Source organism: Staurois parvus, unplaced genomic scaffold, assembly GCF_062004578.1.
Source record: "Staurois parvus isolate SC_StPar_1 unplaced genomic scaffold, SC_StPar_1.0 ptg000052l, whole genome shotgun sequence".
NCBI lineage: Eukaryota > Metazoa > Chordata > Amphibia > Anura > Ranidae > Staurois > Staurois parvus.
In genome coordinates, this window is record NW_028317848.1 from 3400672 (window position 1) to 3421470 (window position 20799).

At 43.0% G+C, this 20799-nt stretch overlaps 1 protein-coding gene and 1 pseudogene across 1 annotated transcript in view; one reads left to right on the plus strand and one right to left on the minus strand.

Annotated features, from left to right (window-relative positions):
• The window catches only part of LAPTM4B (lysosomal protein transmembrane 4 beta), a 140557-nt gene extending 120373 nt beyond the window's left edge, over positions 1-20184 (minus strand). The window contains exon 1 of the mRNA XM_089666585.1: positions 19869-20184. Within this exon, the coding sequence (XP_089522711.1) occupies positions 19869-19967 (99 nt within the window). The 5' untranslated portion in view covers positions 19968-20184. The remainder of the gene's footprint in view (positions 1-19868) is intronic.
• LOC149470125 (U2 spliceosomal RNA) lies at positions 3585-3703 on the plus strand (annotated as a pseudogene).
• Positions 20185-20799: the final 615 nt, after the last annotated feature.

Genomic DNA, 20799 nt, shown 5'->3' on the forward strand with positions numbered 1-20799 from the left:
TGGCTTGTGAGTCAGAATCCTCCATATGAGGAGGAATCAGAGCAGAGGCTGTCAGTTGCTCTGATTTGGAGCAAGGTGCAGTACCTTCTGCGGCCACTGGGGGTCCGGGATCGCTCCTCGGACTCCTGTCACAACTTGAGGCCGGGGATTGCGGCCTAGAGAGAAACCGCCGAAGCGGCGAGGGCCGCGGGTCCTGTGGGCGCGGGGAGGGGGGCTTCCAGCGCCCTATTTTCCCCATGGACACCTCCCCTTAATGCCGTGCCGGGTGCTTTGACTGTGTGGGATCGCCGTGGAGCGGAGCGGGTGAGTCACTATTTGGCCGGGGATGAGCGGAGCTCAGCAAGCAGCGTCCACCATCATCCCTGGTCGCGCATGCGCCCGCAAAATGTCCTTTATTTTTCAACGTAACCAAACTAAATTAGCCTTTTACTAAATCTGGAGGACTCAGAATCTGGTGTAGCTGTGAATGGTAGCCAATCAGCTGCTAACTTCAGCTCGTTCAACTAAGCTTTGGCAATAAAACCTGGAAGCTGATTGGTTTCTATGCAGAGCTGCCCCAGATTTTGCACTCTCCAGTTTTAGTAAATAACCCTAAAAAGTCCATATCTCCAGATCAAAATAAAACTGTGGCTTACCACCAGTGAAACCTGTCCCTGAACAGGGCTATAATATCCCCACCTGGATTGGTGGGTCCATGGAAAAATGATAGCACAGCCGGCAGTGCCTCGCGAATGAACAGCCTACAGCTCCTCCACACAAGCTGGTCCTATGCCACATCACACCCCACAGACACCTGCTGACTGCCTCTGTCACAGTTAGGTTAACCCCTTCAGGACCACCGTACTTGTAGTTAAGGTTTTAAGGCTTGTTCCCACCCAAAATCTTTCTGAGCCTCCAAATCCCATATGGGGGGTTAGGTAAAATTCCTGGGGTAGCTGCAAGTCAGTTTTCCCCCATATCACTGCAGAACCCCTCACCCTGCATAGGTGAGAAACCCTGAGTACTTCATTCTGCTATTTGTCATCTCCTTAAAGGGACCACAACCCAAACAAAGGAAACATATATATCTCCCATCCAGAACCACTCCCAGGCATCCTGTACAATGCATCCAGGATTCTGTAGGACTGTCCTGGGATTTTACCACAATCCCCGTGATCCAGGGATCTGGGCTGTGTCCTGGAGTTGGAAGCCAAAATTCTTGTACCTGCTCCAGCAATATGCAGACTGTTCTCTACAGATGCTGTTACAGGAAGACAGGCATATCTAAACAAGTCAGCTCAGGCTGGTGATTACATTGGCACAGCTATCAGTGGCAGGTCAATGCACACTGGGTCAGTAACCAGTAGTCAGGCCAGAAGTCATGGATCAATACCCAGGTAATGCAAGACAGCACTGGCTATGTGCAGCCGATCAGTTTAAATAGCGCCTTTAGCACCAGCACTAGTAACAATTGTGTGTGCACATTCTCATGTACGTACATCCTGTTTTGCATGTGTACGCATGGCTGTGAGCTAGCCTGCACATGGATTTTTGCCCGGATGTACCATTCTGTACACTGACATGACCTGACAGGTATACCTAGATGTTCCACCACAAATAAAGGTTATCCAGAAATGTTCGGAGTCATATACCAGCAGTGTATGGAGCAGAACAGCCCCAACTATTATCTCTAGAATCCTCTTGGGGCGATACATACATCTGCAGGACTTATCTAGGACTTATCGGAGTCATATACTAGCAGTGTATGGAGCAGAACAGCCCAAACTATTATCTCTAGAATCCTCTTGGGGCAATGCATACATCTGCAGGACTTATCCAGGACTTATCGGAGTCATATACCAGCAGTGTATGGAGCAGAACAGCCCAAACTATGATCCCTAGAATCCTCTTGGGGTGATACATACATCTGCAGGACTTATCCAGGACTTATCGGAGTCATATACCAGCAGTGTATGGAGCAGAACAGCCCAAACTATTATCCCTAGAATCCTCTTGGTGCAATACATACATCTGTAGGACTTATCCAGGACTTATCGGAGTCATATACCAGCAGTGTATGGAGCAGAACAGCCCAAACTATTATCTCTAGAATCCTCTTGGGGCAATACATAGATCTGTAGGACTTATCCAGGACTTATCGGAGTCATATACCAGCAGTGTATGGAGCAGAACAGCCCAAACTATTATCTCTAGAATCCTCTTGGGGCAATACATACATCTGTAGGACTTATCCAGGACTCACCTCTATACTGAGATGCATCGATATCATCAACTGCAGGTGCTTCAAACCCAGCGTATGGAAGTTCTGCAATCTATGCATAAAATGTTGCTGACAGGACAAATACACTCAGATTGATAATTATTTTACATACCTATGGTGACTTTATCTCTTGCATAATAATAAAGATGGATGCAGGACTCAGCAGAGACTATCTTACAGTTTTTGTAGCAATAAAATATGATTTTTTTCTCCTATTAGTTTACACATTATAAAGGCCTACACCCTATTTATTCGCGCTCCTTTAAGCCACACCCAACCTGCAATTTGGATGCGCCCATTTTCACCATGGCGTGCTTCGCATGTCTTCTGTGGCCAAGAGTGTCCCTCTTTCTCAAGTTCAAAAGTTGGGAGGTCACAAAAATTTTTGAAAATATGGGAGCCGTGGTTGACATATGCTTTTCCCATGCTCCCCCTGCTAGTCTGGGTTTATGATGCTGTATGATAATGGTGTTCCCAGATTCCTGCTTTTGGTCTTGTTTTCTTCCTTCTTTACTCTTTTTCCTCTCTCTTTTTTGTTTGATTACGTGAGGCGATAGATATTTGCCTTTGGCTGGAAATTTTTGTTGCTGTTATATCACTGTTTCTGTATTTTATGTGCTATTGATAGCCCCTATGTTGGCATGCCTCTTGCATTATTGGAGTTAAAGTACTGTTTCTTTATTTTTTATGTACCATTGATAGCCCCTGCATTAGCGTGTCTTTTGCTCTAATCCTTCTTTTTAAATTGTTTACAAAAGATAGTAAAAACCATTGAAATACAAAAGTTGGGAGGTATGTATATATTGTAGGATTTTAGCATTCAAAGTAATTGAAATGTCACCCTGGGAGAAGAGTTTATAGGGTGATAAGAAAGCTGCGGCAACAACTGTGCATGGCCAAATTGTGGAAGAGTGGCTCATAAATGGTACCGTGTTACATTAACATAGGACAAAGAGCAGGTAATTAATATCCAGCATGTATAACAGAATAAGTATTGTACAATGTCCCTGTGTAAATGTTCACAACGTTTTAGAAACAGTACTCAAAATGCCAAAATACATGTTTACTGTATTTTACAAACACAAGGTTATCAGGACTGTGTTGAAAAATACAATTTACCTGGCAACATTTCACAAAGAGGTCTCCCGTGATGGAGGAATAAAGAGAGATTTGTACACTATACAGGGAGATGGGGTGAGAGGGCTCAAAAACAGGGGAGCTCCCTGAATTGCAGGATGAGCTGACATGACTGCCAATTCTATGTGCTGGTGGTTTGTATGCAGGCCTTGCGGCTGGACACTGTGAGTGCCTAACACAGAGGGCCATCCCCATCCTCGGCCTTTTGGCTAAGATCAAGTGTAGTATCTGTTCTTATCAGTGTCCAGTAGGGGTGCTCCACCATTATTCCTACTTGCGGGGATGTTTGGTTGTATAGTACCCCTGTTGGTAGGATGGGGGTCCTGATGGTTAATACAGGGCGGAACAGAAACCGAGGTGCCCACAGGCAGTTGGGGCCCGGGAGTAATTCCCCCCAGGAACGCCAGAGGGGCCCAGTTCCTCCTGATTTGAATGGATCTACCTTGTCTGGCCAGGGGAGAGTCCATGGAACAGTGCCCCCTGAGTGGTCGCCTCAGGGGTGCTCTTAGTAGCACATGGGGATGGGATCCCACGTGTGAAACGTGCACATGGTCACTGCTCCAAATTACTTTTTCTGCACTGCACCTTTTAGGGCTAGGCCTTTTGGCTAGGTCCAGGGCAATTTTGAAGCTACAGGCCTCAGGGCCTAGCCAGTGCACAATTGCACGGTCACTTTTTTATTTTTACTTATTTATTTAATTTATTTTTTCTCCCACTGTTTGTCACTTTTCACTTATGTGTGTGTTTTTTTTTCCCTCATGGATGGTAGGGTGTGGGTCCTCGGACCTACCCTGAAGTCTAGGTGGAGGATGTGTGGCCTTTTGGTTCCTTCCTCCCATGTCCCTAGGGGGTTTCTCTTCGGGAGAGCCCCCTTACCAAGTACTTGGTGGCTGGCTTAGGCTAGCCACAAGGAAAGGGGTCCGCCAGGCCTTTTGGCTAGGTGAACCACATGGGAACCTTAGTCCCTGTCAGGAGCTTCGTGCCCCGGGGGATCAGGGTAGAGGTCCTACTCTTTCGGGGGGTGGACAAAGCACACCCCTAAGTGCACTTTTTTGTGTTGGTTTTGCACTAGCACGTTTTTTGTTCACTTACAGGTTTTCCTTTTTCGCACTTCCGCGGACTTCAAAAAAAAAAAAAAAAGGCCATCCCCACCCTGGACCCACATGGTAGGCCAACAAAGAAACAGAGCAACATACTTATCCTCATACCATTGTAAAGATTGGAGACTCAAATAGACAACAGGTCATTCTGCAGGGAAATTATCCACGTGGTGATCATCAGCTTGATGGCACTTCATAAATAAATACAGGTTTTTGGAGGCACATCTAGGTGCTTGCTCTTCATACTACCAGGTGTTTTTTTCTTTATGTCAAAGTCTCTTTAAGCATCTAAGGGGAATTACGATTGGTCAGGTGTTGGCACCAAATTGTAAAAGTTTCCCACCCCGCTTCTTGTGGGATAAGAACTACCTCTACACCATATTGTGTCATACTCCTGGCTTGTGGCCAGGGGCGGACTGACAACTCATGGGGCCCCTGGGCAATAGGGGATCATGGGGCTCCTGTGTCCTTGCCCAAACTCAAAAAAGCCTATGAAAAAGGTACCAGGGGCATCTCATGGGACCCCCTACTGACCCCGGGCCCTCAGGCAGAGCCTGAGTTTGCAAATGGTCAGTCCGCCCCTGCTTGTGGCCCGCTCTTGGCATCCCTGGCTATAGACCCTAGTGCTAGCTAAGCAGAAGTGCTAACGACTTTGCCACTGTGATCTATGGACTTCTTTAAAATGTGTAGTCAAAAAATAATTTTAGTTTTGGACAAGATGTGGCAGAAGCCCTTGGTTTTTTTAATTGCTCTCTGTGACTCTGCTGGGGAGATTAATTTTCACATGAATAAAGGAATGTCCACATACAATATGCAATTTCAAGCACTTTACTTTAACTTTTTGCAGGACATATCGCATTGACGTGCAAGCAGATTCTTTGGCACGGAATGCCACATGCAAGTTTAGACATTCTGTAGCAGCACAGAGCGCAAGTACACATCTTTTATGGCATCTTCTCTCTACACCTCCATTCCTCTTCTTGGGAGCACTGTAGAGTTTGGACCACTTCCCCATGTATACTAAGTTTATTGCATGTAGCTTCCATCACCAAGTCTTAGGACCTACAGCTGAGGGTCAGGAGGGTTCAAGGTGCTCTCGTTAGTATACCAGTCTCTTCTCAAAGTCTTTCTATAGTTCTGCCCAGCCAGACACGCTGACTGATGACAATCTCATTTCCAGGTTTCCACTACTACTCACATGGGATGCCCAATGGAACTAGAACTGAGAACAAACAAAGTGGCAAAGTGGTTGGCACTTCACTGAGCTAGGACTAGGGTTGTCAGTTCAAATCCCTCACTCCGAAGACATGCTGGTAGGTTAATTGGTTCCTGTCTAAACTGGACCTAATATGTGTATGTATGAATGTGAGTTAGGGACCTTATATTGTACACTCCTTGGGGGCTGGGATTGATGTGACTTTCCAATATACTGTATATGTGTAAAGAGCTGTGTAAAATTGACGGCGCTATATAAGTACCTGTAATAAATAGATTTGCTCTCCTGGTCCCTATGAATTTCAGAACTGCATTTTCTAATCACCTTATACTTCATGAATGGACAATATTGTCAGACACGCACATTGCAGGACTCTTCCCCAGAACATGAAGAATGACTGCACCCTACAGATATCCAACTATAACATTCTTCCTGCGTTACATCACAATGTCCAGGACTTATAATGATAGGCACAGCAAAGCAGATAAAGATTAGACTCAGTAAATAACATCCCTTGTGATGTAAACCAGGAGACATGCAGTTACAGCAGCAGCTTAGATGGAAGATATGTGACGGACTATAAAATAGAGAGCACAGTAATATATAGCTTATATATAGAGAGATATAACAGAATACAGATAGTAAAACTGTTCATAGACATGGTAAGCAACCAGGATTGGCACCTTCCATTATCTCAGATGATGCTGTGTTAGGATGGCTGTACACTATTAGATTTCTCAGTGAACATTTGTATGAAAATTCTGATTGGTACACTAATGACTTGACAATTGTAATTTAAAAGTACTTCAAAATTCTGTTTGCCTTTACGTGATTTTGGAACAAATGGACCTTTTCAAACAATAACCACATTCACTGTAAGAAATGTGTGTTTGAGAAAGATCTCTTTTCTGCTTTCTCAAACCTACTATGTACTGGAAAATCAAACATTCTGAAAATAAAAATTTTACAATAAAATTCTACGAGTGTAAGGCCAGCTTTGCATTGCACAGAAACACTGCTTGTGGAAACACCCATAGAGCATGGTTCTATACAACTCCAGGGAATGAATGTCCACACTTGAATAGAATAGCTGCACTTTTACTGATGGTACTCAGGAAATGGCATAATAGTCACATCACATTGACATATATTCTAGAGTCACTTGACATTACATAGTCAATCAGATTTAGTGGATGGTCCACAGCAGTCACATGTGAAAGCAATTGCAGTACATTAAACAGCCATTTCCCTCTAATAGTCTCTCCTTCCACTCATTAGTCATTAGTACTCACAGGACTGGGTTCTCTGTAGGCACCACCTTCATAGGTACATCTCTCCCAGGACCCTCCAGGGATATATCCTCACCCAGATAACTCTTGGCTTGGCCTAAAAGTCCTTTGCAACCCACTCTAGCCCCCACCTCCATAAGGGTCAAGAAGTTTACAGCTGGCACTCCTGGTTGCAGGTCTACTCCTCCCTGGCCTCCAGTCCTGTCCAAGGCCTCCATATGCTGTTTACATCTGAGCTGGTATGTGTGTTTGGCTTCCATGTCCCAAATGCACTATGGCCCCTCCAACCCTGCCTTATAACTGGGCCCTGACTCACCCATGACATCACTACAGGAGGGCTCTAACTAAAAGGGTCCTAGCACCTGATGGCACTATTTGCATTTGTCACTTGTATAAAGGAAGGGGACAAGGCTGTACTTTGCCTGCATACTTTGTGCTAAATGTTTTTCCACCGTCTCGTCTCAGAAAGTTGGGAGGTATACACACGTTTGTTTTCTGGCCAATAGAGCAATAGACATGCACTCGGGTGCTCAGATTGTGCGTGAACATTTACAGCTGTGGGGGGGGGGGGGGGGGAAACTATTATATAATTATCTTATAAAACATAGAGACTTTTCATATGAACAGGAAAAAGTGTCTGTGTAGCAATGTCACCTCTACGGATTGGCGGCTTTCCCAAGCTGAAGAAAAAAAAGGAAGTAACCGCATAAACTAATTTACATTTAAAATATCTAAAAATAAATCACCAGCCATGAAAAGGCATATCATGATAAAAGAAAAAAGGTTTGTTCACGTTACTTAATCCAGGCTCCATATGCAGATAAAATCTCTGCCATCACTTGTTTGTATGACACCCACTGAATGACACTGCTAGTACTTACCGTACGGCACATGTGTCAAACACAAGACCCATAGGCTAAATCTGTCCCACCAGACCATTTCATGTGGCCCTCACATCCCTCTTGCAGCTGCAGCACCCCCCCTCATCTCTGCCCACACTGTCTCAGAAGTCGGCAGCAGAGAGGAAGACAGAACTCCTCCGCCAGATCCTGCGCTTCTCCGTGCAGCCGCAAAGAGGCTTGTCTCTGCCCCCCCCCAATAATCAGCAGCAGAGAGGAGAACATAACTCCTCCAACAGATCCTGCACTTCTCCATGCAGCTGTGGAGCAGCTCATTTCTGCCCCCCATCTCAGCAGTTGGCAGCTGAGATGAGGACAAAACTCTTCCTACAGATACTGCACCTCTCTGTGCATCTGCATCACTCCTTCATCTTAACCCCAGCATTCAGCAGACTCCAGCAGCGGACTGCAGCCTTCCTCTGGTCCTCCTCCAGACCCTGCACTCTCTGCTTCACAGTTCTGCCCCCAGCTTCTTCCCGGCAGTGGCACAAGGTGGGGGGGGGGGGTGCACTGTGATGTAAGGGATAGTGGAGGGGCTTTTGACTTCTGATGGTTGGGGGACTCTTGACATCTGATGTAAAGGGGGTGCTCTGGACATCCAGTCTTACAGATACAACCAGCCCTTTGAGGGCAGCCATAATACTGATGCAGCCCAAAATTAAATTCAGTTTGATTCCTTTGCTGTATGGAATGGTTCTTATGTTCAATGCAATGTGTCCCTTGTGCTGCTGGTTGCTCACATAGTTGAAATCAGGAATCCCCCCTCCCCTATACCTCTCCAGTTTATTATTTTCTGATAATGTGGGGGTTAATACAAGCCTTGGACCTGTCACATGCACTTGTCAAGAGTGCTATTTCTGCCCTTTTCCGCCTACCTCCTCTATTCATAGAAGCTATGTACTATGGCTTCCATTAATGAGAAGTAATCTATGAATGGAGGGGGTGGACCTTTCATTCATCTGCCTGCCTGTACTGTTAATGCTGTCTTTGTCCCGGTTAGGGAGATTCACCCTCTCCATTTGTCTTTTTTACTGTTATCACTGAGAGTGAAAGTGAAAGAAAATCCCACATTTTGGGTTGTCACCAAAACAGGAGTAGGGGGAAAATCTTCCAATAGACATAATAGTTCTGGTGATCCCAGTGACAACCATAGATTCCCTCACTTTGGATGAATTTCCTCTCATTTCCTGTTTTGGCTATGGGACAAGAATGAAAGGGAAATCTCCCTAATGGTAAAAAAAACAAAACAAAAACCTGACAAAGGTATTTTCATGCTGACAGGAAATTCACAAGCTCTGCTCTTCACACAACGGTGTGCACCTTGGAGAGGACTGGGCTAAGGGGCAGGGTGGCATTGGCCTCCCCTCCCGGGCTACTGTTTATAAGATACTGTATGTAGGGGTGATGGTCCAGAGTGGAGATACCTCACCATTTAGATATCAATGAGAGAAGGGCAAGCAGTCATTGACCCAGGCTGGATATTATACAACTACCCCATTTAAAGCTTTTGACTTAGAAAATTATTCTAGAACCAACTTTGCAACTCCCAGATTTCATTCATGTAAATGATTGACAAGGGCTGCTAAGAAAGCTGATACTGAAAACATTTGAAAAGTGTGTCACAATATGTGCTTGTCCTTTCAGAACATCGTTCTTTCACCATGTCCACCAATCAGTGCAGCACCATGGCACACCTAGGAAATCTCTTCCTACAATGAAAGGTAGTTGCATGTCTTTGGACCCCAGTCACCTCTAGCGTGCATCTATTAACACATAGCACATTGAATCTACAGAGAATTGGTTAGAGCAGAAGATCACACTCCTAACTTCTAAGTACGGGAATAAGAGACGACACAAGGAAACGGGCAACAAAACTGGAAGACTGGGAAAACATTGCCTGGTCTTATGAATCTCAGTGTATGCTGCTTTTCATTTTTGGACCAACTTTATAATAGAATTTTGATATTATAAACATTTAATTCATCCTGGCCTGCTGCACACTGAATATTATAAGGAAATATTTATAGGACTTCAAATTCTTAATGAATGAATGTAATTTCTTCATTTATACTTCTCTTAAACTCCAAAGAGAGCATTTCATAATTCGGCTCAGCCGGCTCTTCCATATGAAACCTGATGTCTCCACCCCAGTCCTACAGAAGTACAGACAGTTTAGGGTCAGGGGTTGTTACAAGCTGAAATGGTTGTTTCTAATGATAATTGCCAGTAATATTGTAGCCATAGAATACAAGGCATATTGTGTTTTTAAATGTGAACTCTACCCAGGTTGTGGTCACATCTCGTTATTATTATTGCTGGTGGTAAGGGAAACAGGCAATTTAATTGACTGGCAGCTGTACACAGCTGTGTGCACAAAAAAAGTCCAAATACTTATTCATAAAACCTACATTGCTTTAAGACATTTTTTTTTGTTTTCTAAATTTTACGTAAATCCAATCACTAAATAATAGTATAGGCTTTAACAAGGCCTCCCTAGAAGGCCAGCATCATCTTTGTGCAGACATCACCCAATGGCAGGAGTACTTTTTAGACCAAGATGCTCGGACACAGAATGTAAGCCCTGGTTTATGCACAGTAAGTTTTTTTTTTTTTTGGCTATATGTACAAAGCCGGCCATAGATGGATTGAATCTTGGGCAGGTTCAGCAGGGACCGGCCAAAATTCAAACCATCTGTGGGCAAGCTGGTTGTACTGAAGCTGATTCATCATCCAACTTCAGTACAACCAGCCTGATTTTTCAGTTGCAATTATTGTCGGCAGCTATAGCTGCTAGCAGTGATCATTGTGTTTTGCCAGCCAGTAAGGGCCTCTTGCTGGCAGAACATAATAGCTCCATGGGAAGGATTCCCCTATCAATGCTGACTGTGTTGATATGGGAAATCAAAGGATTTTCTTTCCTGCAAATAATCGATGACCTGCCCACGTTTCCTACACCTAAGCCCTAGGGTTGCCACATGTCTGGGATTAACCCAGACAGTCCAGGTTTTGAATCATGTGTTCAGCACCACTTGCTGACAGCAACAGTTGCTGACAAAGCAGTCCATAAGTATTTTAATGAAACTCTACTTTAAGGAAGGCTCAGATAAAATGTTAACTTAGATTTTTTTTTTAAATGATTGTGCTGAAGCCTATGCATGTCTATGAGACTCATACTTGTGAGCAGGGGCGGACTGACAACTCATGGGGCCCCGGGCAATAGGGGATCATGGGGCCCCTGTTTCCTTGCCCAAACTCAAAAAAGCCTATGAAAAAGGTACCAGGGGCATCTCATGGGGTCCCCTACTGACCCCGGGCCCTCGGGCAGTGCCTGAGTTTCCAAATGGTCAGTCCGCCCCTGCTTGTGACGCAGCAATCTAATCAGATTTTATGGGTACAAGAATGTTTTTGTTTTATTTAACCATGCCCCTTTCAGCCCCTCTCACCATTAATGCAATGTGACCACACCCACTGTTCGCTGCAGCACGCTCTGCGCGCCAACATTACTACTCTCGTTCGGCCACTAAAGGTGTCCCAGGTCTTTTACAATCCTATATTGTATACTACAGAAGAAATAAATTACCGTTTACCAATAAAGTGTTCGGGTTTGGCTTGAAGAAAAGGCAACTCCCCTAAGTCCTCTTGTTCCAAGCTGGACATACACTATGCAAAATTCATCTAGTTCATCTAGGTTGACGGATATGTTGCCAAATTCCACCCAACATTCCTTGAATGAAAAACCTGGACAGAACATTTTCTGGTTTAAAAAAAAAAAAGACCCATCTATAGGCTGCTTAAGAACTGCATTGTTCGTATGATACAAATGCAATAACTGTCCCCTGGACCTGTCACTGTCTGCTGGGCAGAGACTGAACATTGTTCTCCTGTATAAATTTTAAGTAAATCCAATCACTAAATAATAGTATGGGCTTTAACAAGGCCTCCCTAGAAGGCCAGCATCATCTTTGTGCAGACATCACCCAATGGCAAGAGTACTTTTTAGACCAAGATGCTCGGACACAGCATGTAAGCCCTGGTTTAAGCACAGTAAGTTTTTTTTTTTTTGGCTATGTGTACAAAGCCGGCCATAGATGGATTGAATCTTGGCCAGGTTCAGCAGGGACCGGCCACCCAACAAAAAAAAAAAAGACCCATCTATAGGCTGCTTAAGAACTGCATTGTTCGTATGATACAAATGCAATAACTGTCCCCTGGACCTGTCACTGTCTGCTGGGCAGAGACTGAACATTGTTCTCCTGTATAACAGGGTAAAATCAGACAAGCCATTTAATTTTACTGCTGTCATCTGGAGTTGAAAGGTGAAACATCCACATTGGATTTACCCCTCCCATGATGGCTAGGACCTTTTGGCAAGTGTACGTAAACATTGCACATCTGTCATTGTCTGCCTCTAGCAGTCCAACATGCCTGATTGTCAGAGTACACAAGTGGCAGACACTCAAGCTGTTGCTAGGAGGGGGATGCCAAGAACGCATACATATTAAAATAGATCAAATCTCTTGCTTTTGTCTATCTTTTGTAATTAAAATGGAGGTTTGCCAGGAAAAAAATATATTTTTCAACTCATAAGGAGCAACTATGTGACTGTGATGGAGCCTTCTGCTCAGTGGTCTTTTTTATTAGGTAAACCTGCTTGTTAGTTCAGAAGCCAAAGAAGAGAATCACAAGCCTACAATACCTTATATATAAAACAGGAATATACACTCTCCGGCCACTTTATTAGGCACACCTGTTCAATTGCTTGGTAACACAACTGGCTAATCAGCCAATCACATGGCAGCAACTCAATGCATTGAGGCATCTGGACGTGGTGAAGACAACTTGCTGAAGTTAAAACCGAGCATCAGAATGAGGAAAAAAGGGGATTTAAGTGACTTTGAATGTGGCATGGTTGTTTGTGCCAAATGGGCTGGGCTGAGTATCTAAAAAACTGCTGATCTACTGGGATTTTCCCGCACAGCCATCTCTAGGGTTTACAGAGAATGGTCCGAAAAAGAGAAAATATCCAGTTGTGCAGACAATGCCTTGTTAATGTCAGAGGTCAGAGGAGAATGGGCAGACTAGTTCGAGATGATAGAAAGTCAACAGTAATTCATTTCAATATGGACCAACATCTCTGAGGAATGTTTCCAACATCTTGTTGAAGCTCTGCCATGAAGAATTAAGCTGGTTCTGAAAGCAAAAGGAGGTCCTCAGTACTAGCAATGTGTACCTAATAAAGTGGCTGGTGAGTGTATTGTCAAGAGTTTTTTTTTGTCATATATTACAATGGCGAAGGAGTTTGATTTAAAGGCAAGGTTTACCTTTTCCAGAAAATAGCCTATGTAGTCAAGAGGGCCCAGCTGGCCCTGGAAACCTGGCTGAAAAACTCCCAGTCAGCAATCTCAACATTCTGCCTTGTTGCTGGAATGTGAAAACTGTTAGATGCTCATTCCCAGCAATACAGAAGCAAAAAACAACAGTTTTAATATCTCCACATTGGCTGTACAGACTGGTGCTGGGGTTTAGGCACCACACAACGTATGTTTTTTATCTATTTTATCTGGAACCATGGTCCTCAATAAATACTAAATTTAGAATATATATTATGAATATTCGCTCTTTATTTTGAGTTCTTCTGAGAGCCACTATAGAGAGAAGGGGAGCCTGAAGACTCACCTTATGAATCCAAGTGTTATTTGATCATCTAAGCGATATTTGACCATCTATATTGGGGGTCAGCACCTTCTGGTAAGTAGGAAATTCTAGTGGTGAAGAAGACCCATCTGAATCAGTGTGACACCCTTTTTTTAGGACTCTCATCCATTCACCATTCTGGATTTATGCGACACCCCTTTATAGGACTCTCACTATCTAATGTGGTATTGGGAAAAGCACTTTATTGATACACAAATACTGGTTTCTTATGCTTTTTGATTTATATGTTTAATGTTAAAGTCATATTGAGTAAGTGCCTGTCTGTTCATGGTTTTGTAACAGTCTTAATGTCTTAGCGACAAAGCAGAACATAGGGATTGCTAAATGGGAGTTTTTTGGTAGACTTCAGGGAGGGGGGGGGGGGGCAAAATAGCTTATAGATATGACAATAAAATTAATTAACATTTTACAAAGCTGCACAGTTTTTTAATATTTATTGGGGCATCTTGACTACATAGGTTATTTTCTGCAAAAGGTGAATTTAGCCTTTAAGCAACATTGGAGTCATTATTGGCACCAGATGTGGTGGCTGCAGAAACTGCTGACTGCTTAGGATTTGCATGTGCAACAGTCTCTGGAGATTATAGACAATGGCATAAAAAATAGTAAATTTTCACAGAGCAGCAGTTTTGTAGAAGAAGAAAACACCTTGAACTGCTTGTATAAATGGATGTGTCCTAAGTTAGTATTTGATTTAAAGAGAAAGTATAAGAAAATCGATAATTTCACTAATTTAAATATTTACATGAGAACTGTTTTACCTGCTAACAAACATGTATTACTACTCAATCTTTATTCTAATCCAAACATCTACACCGATTATTTATAACATTATGACCACTGGCAGGTAAAGTGCATAACATTGATTATCTAGTGACAATGGTACCTGAAAGTGGCTGAAATATATTAGGCAGCAAGTGAGCATATTCCTGAAGTTGTTAAAACAGAGGGTAATCATAAGGATTTGAGCGACTTTGACAAGGGCCAAATTACAATGGTTGGACGACTAGGTCCGAGCAACTCCAAAACTGTCGCTCTTGTGGGATGTTCCTGGTCTGCAGTGGTCAGGACCTGCTAAGTGATCTAGGGAAGGAAAACCGGCACCACCAAGGAATGAGTCATGGGTGATCAAGGTTCTTTGATGCACATGGGGAACAAAGGCTGGCCTGTGCATTTCGATCCAATAGAAGAGCTACTGTAGCTCAAATTGCTAATAAAGTTAATGTTGGTTCTGGTAGAAAGGTGTCAGAACACACAGTCCATTGCAGTTTGGTGTGCATGGGGCTGCGTAGCCGCAGACTGGCCAAGGTGCCCATGCTGGCCCATGTCCACAGCCAAAAGTGCCTACAATGGGCATGTAAGCCTCAGATCAAAGGAGCAACTGAAGATGGTGGCCTGGTCTGATCAATCACATTTTCATTAATATCATGATGTGAGGCATCACCTCGCATTTTACAGGACTTAAAGGAAATGCCACTGACGGCTTGGTGCCAGGTACCTCAGCTTACCTTCAGTGGTCTAGTGGCGTCCATGACTCGATGGGTCAGGGCTGTTTTGGCAGCAAAAGAAGTTCCTACTCAATAGTAGGTGGATGGTCATAATGTTATTGTGGGTGGTCATAATGTTAAGGCTGATTGGTGTATGTTAAACAGCATAACTAGTTTCTGACCTCATTTTCTCTACTGCAGGTAAAGCAGTACCACTTGGTCAAGGTTCTTCCTTTACTGTGCAGGGATTTACACAAGGCTATTATAAAGACTTGGGTAATACCTGAAAGCATAGTTAAAGCTAACCTTCAACCGTAGTGGCAAGGTCCACTTATTCAGGGTGCTACCTTTCCTGTCTAAAATGCTGCATGAAAGTACCTGTGAAGGGAAAAATAGTCTGATAATATACCTGTCTTTCCCCAACTTCTGTAGTGCAGGGGGTGACATCATCCCTCTGCCGACATGATCCCAGGGAATGTTGAGGAGTCCAGAAAAAGATCATCTTCTCACAAAATTTGGGTGCCTCAACATTCTCAGAGATCTGGGTAAAAGGAGGAAGACGACACCCTCACCTAGATATCATGGGAGGAAGTCAGGCAGAGGTAAGCATGTTATCTATCTTTCAACCCACAGGTACTTCTATGCAGTGTTTTATGGAGATGGAAGGGGGGTTACTTGAAGTTAAGGTTTTCCTATTTTTTCAAATTCTGTTTTTTAAGGTTTTTGCTATTTAATACATAACTGTTAAATGGGGATATTTAAAGCGGAACTTTACTCATAACAATTGATAAAAAGGAATATTCTTTAAGGAACATACATTCCACATTAATAATTATGCAGCCAAAATTAGTGTGTGCTTTAAGTTGCCTCCAGCATTGTTTCTGTTTCTTCTTGCTGGAGGCTGCCATTTTGTCAAAGTCCAGAGCCCTGAGCAGCAGTCGAAGCAGAACTAAACCCTACTATCCTTTTCAGCCAAGAATGCTGCCATCTGTTTGATCTGCAACTACCATGGTGCTGCACATATGATCAGTTATACCACCAGTCATTTGATGGTTTGACAGTTTGGTTGGGAGCACAAGCAAATGTGACAGTTGGCATTCCTGGCATGACAGGAATGTAACTGTTTTTTGAAACTGTTAAATAAATGGGTTTAGTTCCGTTTTAATCTTTTCACTGTCAGCACATTGGCCTATACCAGTGGTCGGCAAGCCGCGGCTCGCGAGCCACATGCGGCTCTTTACACGCTTTAATGCGGCTCTTGTGTGCCGGGCGCCTCCCTCCTCTCGGGCGGCAGGGACTCTGCAGCGTGATCCAAAAAAAAAAACAGCCAGGGCAGCGCGCACAAATGCAATGATTGGCCAGTCTCGCTGCCACTCACATCCTGATAGCCAGTGATTGGCTGTCAGGATGTGTGTAGGCGGGGCAGCGTGACGAACGTGAGAGGAGCTAGGCTCCTCTCACAGTCCGCCCTGAAGACCGGAATGGCGCGGGAACTTGCGGAGAGGAACGCGCGGAGCAAAGGTAAGTGAATTGACACAGGGGGGACTTGGCTTACTACTTGCTACTTACTTACTACTACTATATGAGGGATGAATTAATATGGGGGATGAATTACTATGGGGGATGAATTACTATAGGGGGGATTAATTACTATAGGGGGGATGAATTACTATGGGGGATGAATTACTACATGGGGGATGAATTACTATATGGGGGATGAATTACTATGGGGGATGAATTACTATATGGGGGATGAATTACTATAGGGGGGATGAATTACTATGAGGGATGAATTACTATAGGGGGGATGAATTACTATGGGGGATGAATTACTATATGGGGGATGAATTACTATATGGGGGATGAATTACTATAAAAACTTATTGAAACTAAAAACAGTGTACCATCCTATGTATTTTCAGTTTTAAAAATGTGGCTCTCAAAATAAATTTAAATCGTGGTTTTGGCGAGATTTGGCTCAGTTGAAAAAAAAAGGTTGCCCACCACTGGCCTATACAAATTCTGCACTGAGCCTAAAGAAACAATTTCTGCACTGAGCCTAAAAATTCCTAAAAATAGAGAGAAACTGGGCATGTGCAGAGCAGGGCGAGACAGTGTAGTACTGGATTTAAATAGTATAGGCACTTATTTTTAATATTTTACATAGCCATAGCTGCAAAAGGGGCCAACCTGAAGTGATATAGCAATACTTAATTTTCTGACTAAAGTTCCACTTTAAATTTGCTTTAAACAATGTAGTCATAGGCACATTTATTGTTTCCTTACATGGCACCTAAAGCAATGTAGATAATTATTTGTGGCTATTAACATCACACACTTGAAAATTTACCCCTGCGATGGGGCTGAGTAATTTGATATTTTAGGTCTAGGGGACATGGTAAAGTAGAATTACTTACCTGATTCACATCTCCTCCATACTGCTAGACGGATCACCACAACATCTTCATCCTCATGTTCCAGCAATGTAAGGTCCTGACATCTTTACGTTTGATAGCAGTCCACCGCTGGAGCATGGGAGAGCACCGTCTAGCAGGGGAGCAGAGGATGGGGTAAAAAGTAAAAGTGCTTTTCTGTCCCCTGGACCACAGCCCCACTGCAAGGGTGAATTTTCTGGTCTCCTGGAGTACAGATGGGCTACATATCTTAAATGACACAATAGCAGCTCCTGCATTGCACCGCGGTACCTGTTTGAATATAAATTCTGGTGTATTTTCCTGACATTCATTAGAACTGAAGAAATGGCTTGGGTAAGCTACAAAACATATTCAAAATGATACAAAACAGGTCGAGTTGAATGTGACTAACTACTATTAGACATACCAAGACCTGGATAAATGAGAACCCTCCCAGACAACTTAGAGTCTTTGCTGTGATCTTTGAGGATGAATTGCTTCACCAAAGACGTAGCTACAGAGGTCAGGGTGACTTGTTTCAAGCTCCTGTGTGGTTTTATTTTAAGATGTCTGTTCATCTAAGCATGTCTTTATATCTTCTTAATAAATCTTATGGTCAAGCAGTGAGTCCTGCAGTTTCATTCTACTGGTTACTGCTTGTTAAAATATGTAAATACTGTAATGTCCATAGTCTGGGAACAGGTGAATTTATAAAGACAAGTTATAGGGCCACAGAATCTCTGTGATGGGGTGAGAGGTTACATGGTTTCATAGGTTAAAAGATACTCAAGTCTGTCTAGTTCAACCTATAGATACAAATAAATAAACAACCTCCATACACAGAACCATATAACCACTGTTGATCATTCTAGAGGAAGGCAAAAAACCCCTATGAAGCAAAACCCTATGAAGCATGGTCAAATTTGCTCCAGCAAGGGAAAACAATTATTGCCTGATCCCCTGAAAGTCATTCTGTGGATCAATAATCACAGGTCTTATTACCTACCCAGTTATATTTTGTGTTTAGGTGGTCTGGTCTTATTACCTACCCAGTTATATTTTGTGTTTAGGTGGTCTGGTCTTATTACCTACCCAGTTATATTTTGTGTTTAGGTGGTCTGGTCTTATTACCTACCCAGTTATATTTTGTGTTTAGGTGGTCTGGTCTTATTACCTACTCAGTTTTATTTTGTGTTTAGGTGGTCTGGTCTTATTACCTACCCAGTTATATTTTGTGTGTTTATGTGGTCTGGTCTTATTAGCTACCCAGTTATATTTTGTGTTTAGGTGGTCTGGTCTTATTACCTACCCAGTTATATTTTGTGTTTAGGTGGTCTGGTCTTATTACCTACCCAGTTATATTTTGTGTTTAGGTGGTCTGGTCTTATTAGCTACCCAGTTATATTTTGTGTTTAGGTGGTCTGGTCTTATTAGCTACCCAGTTATATTTTGTGTTTAGGTGGTCTGGTCTTATTACCTACCCAGTTATATTTTGTGTTTAGGTGGTCTGGTCTTATTAGCTACCCAGTTATATTTTGTATGTTTAGGGGAATGGTCGCTCTTGCCTTCTAAACCTGATCTAGAAAAGTTTCAGCACTTTACATGCTTCCATCCTCTGTACCCTAGTCAGGGGGCATTCACATAGAGATCTACGGAGGTGACAAGTCATTCTGGTCAGCTGCGAGCTGGCACTGAAATGATCGAAGAGTGCCAAGACACAAAATGTACACTTGAAGATCTCTCACTGGGGGCACAGAACATAAAGCACATCGCATTCAGGGATATTGTGATCCCAGAGAGTGCTTTAGGTCATACATGAAACTGTTAATGGAAGAAGCAATCAATAAAAACTTTTGTCCAAAGAACTGCAATATTGTAAAGAAAGGAATAACATCCACCATACACACCAGCAAACTAATCCACCCTGACCTTAGTTTTGAAAGACCATAGCACCAACCCTTACTGTATTAAGTTCTTAGGATGACTTAATATTAAAGCCTTAAGAAGCACATGAGGAATATTCAATAATTACATGGTACACTCCAGCTTAAAAATAAAAAAGAGAAACGCAACAAAACACAGCCAAGTGATTCCAACACCTAAACAAACCTAAATAACAAAATATAGATAATTCAAAGGAGGTAATATGGCCACATAAAGGAGTTCAGTTTTTATCTCCCCTGTAATTAAAATACTGCAGACTTTTTCCACCAGAGCTGAAATTAGCAACAATGTATTATATTAAAATTGATTTTCGGAAACTAGATGCCTAAGCATTACGTGTTGTCATGGTGCAGCCTTGTCCAAAATACCGATGCAGAAAAGAAAGGTGAATGGTAAAGGATGCTTACCAGGTACCACACGCCGAGGATAATTGTCCCAGTGCGGACATGACAACACAGGCAACAGCTGTTAGAGTAGAATCGAGCCCATGGTGAATACATCTTCATGTCTTGGGACTGATTAGAAATAAACTCTGTCCTTGGAATGGTGGCCTTTGATGCAGCAGATAAGACTTTAGCTATTCTTGCAGCAATGGAGTTTGCTTCAGTGCATGGAAAATGTAAGCAGAGCTTCAGCACCACCACAGCAAAGGACAACACAGGCAGGCAGCATCACTGCTCACAACTGCAGGATTCTCCTCTACAGCTCTAAAGACAACCACTGAGCACAGAAGAATAGATTAGCTGGAGATAACCGGGATGCCCCAAAAAGCTGAGCACCAATACCCTCTAGTGGGAAGGAGGATGTGTTACAATCTACCATGCTTGCCTCTTTTATTGTGTTTGTTTCTCGTTCAATATTATATGAAAGCGTTATGCTTTAGAGTTCTTATGCAATCCGTAAAGTGTATAGAAATTTTTTGAGCTCTGCAGTATTGTATATTATGGGCAGCTGTGTTATACTCAGTAATTATTTATTTATTTCAGGTACTTATATAGCACAATCAATTTACGCAGTGCTTTACATATATATATTGTACATTCACATCAGTCCCTAACCCTCAAGGGGTGTACAATCTAAGGTCCCTAACTTACATTCATACATACACATACTAGGGCCAATTTAGACAGGATCCAATTAACCTACCAGCATGTCTTTGGAGTGTGGGAGGAAACTGGAGTACCTGGAGGAAACCCACGCAAGCACAGGGAGAACATGCAAACTCCAGGCAGGTGGTGCTGTGGTTGGGATTCGAACCAACAACCCTAGTACTGCCAGGCGGAAGTGCTAACCATTTAAAACTGTTATAGAGGAATAGAAGAGGAACTTTACAAATGT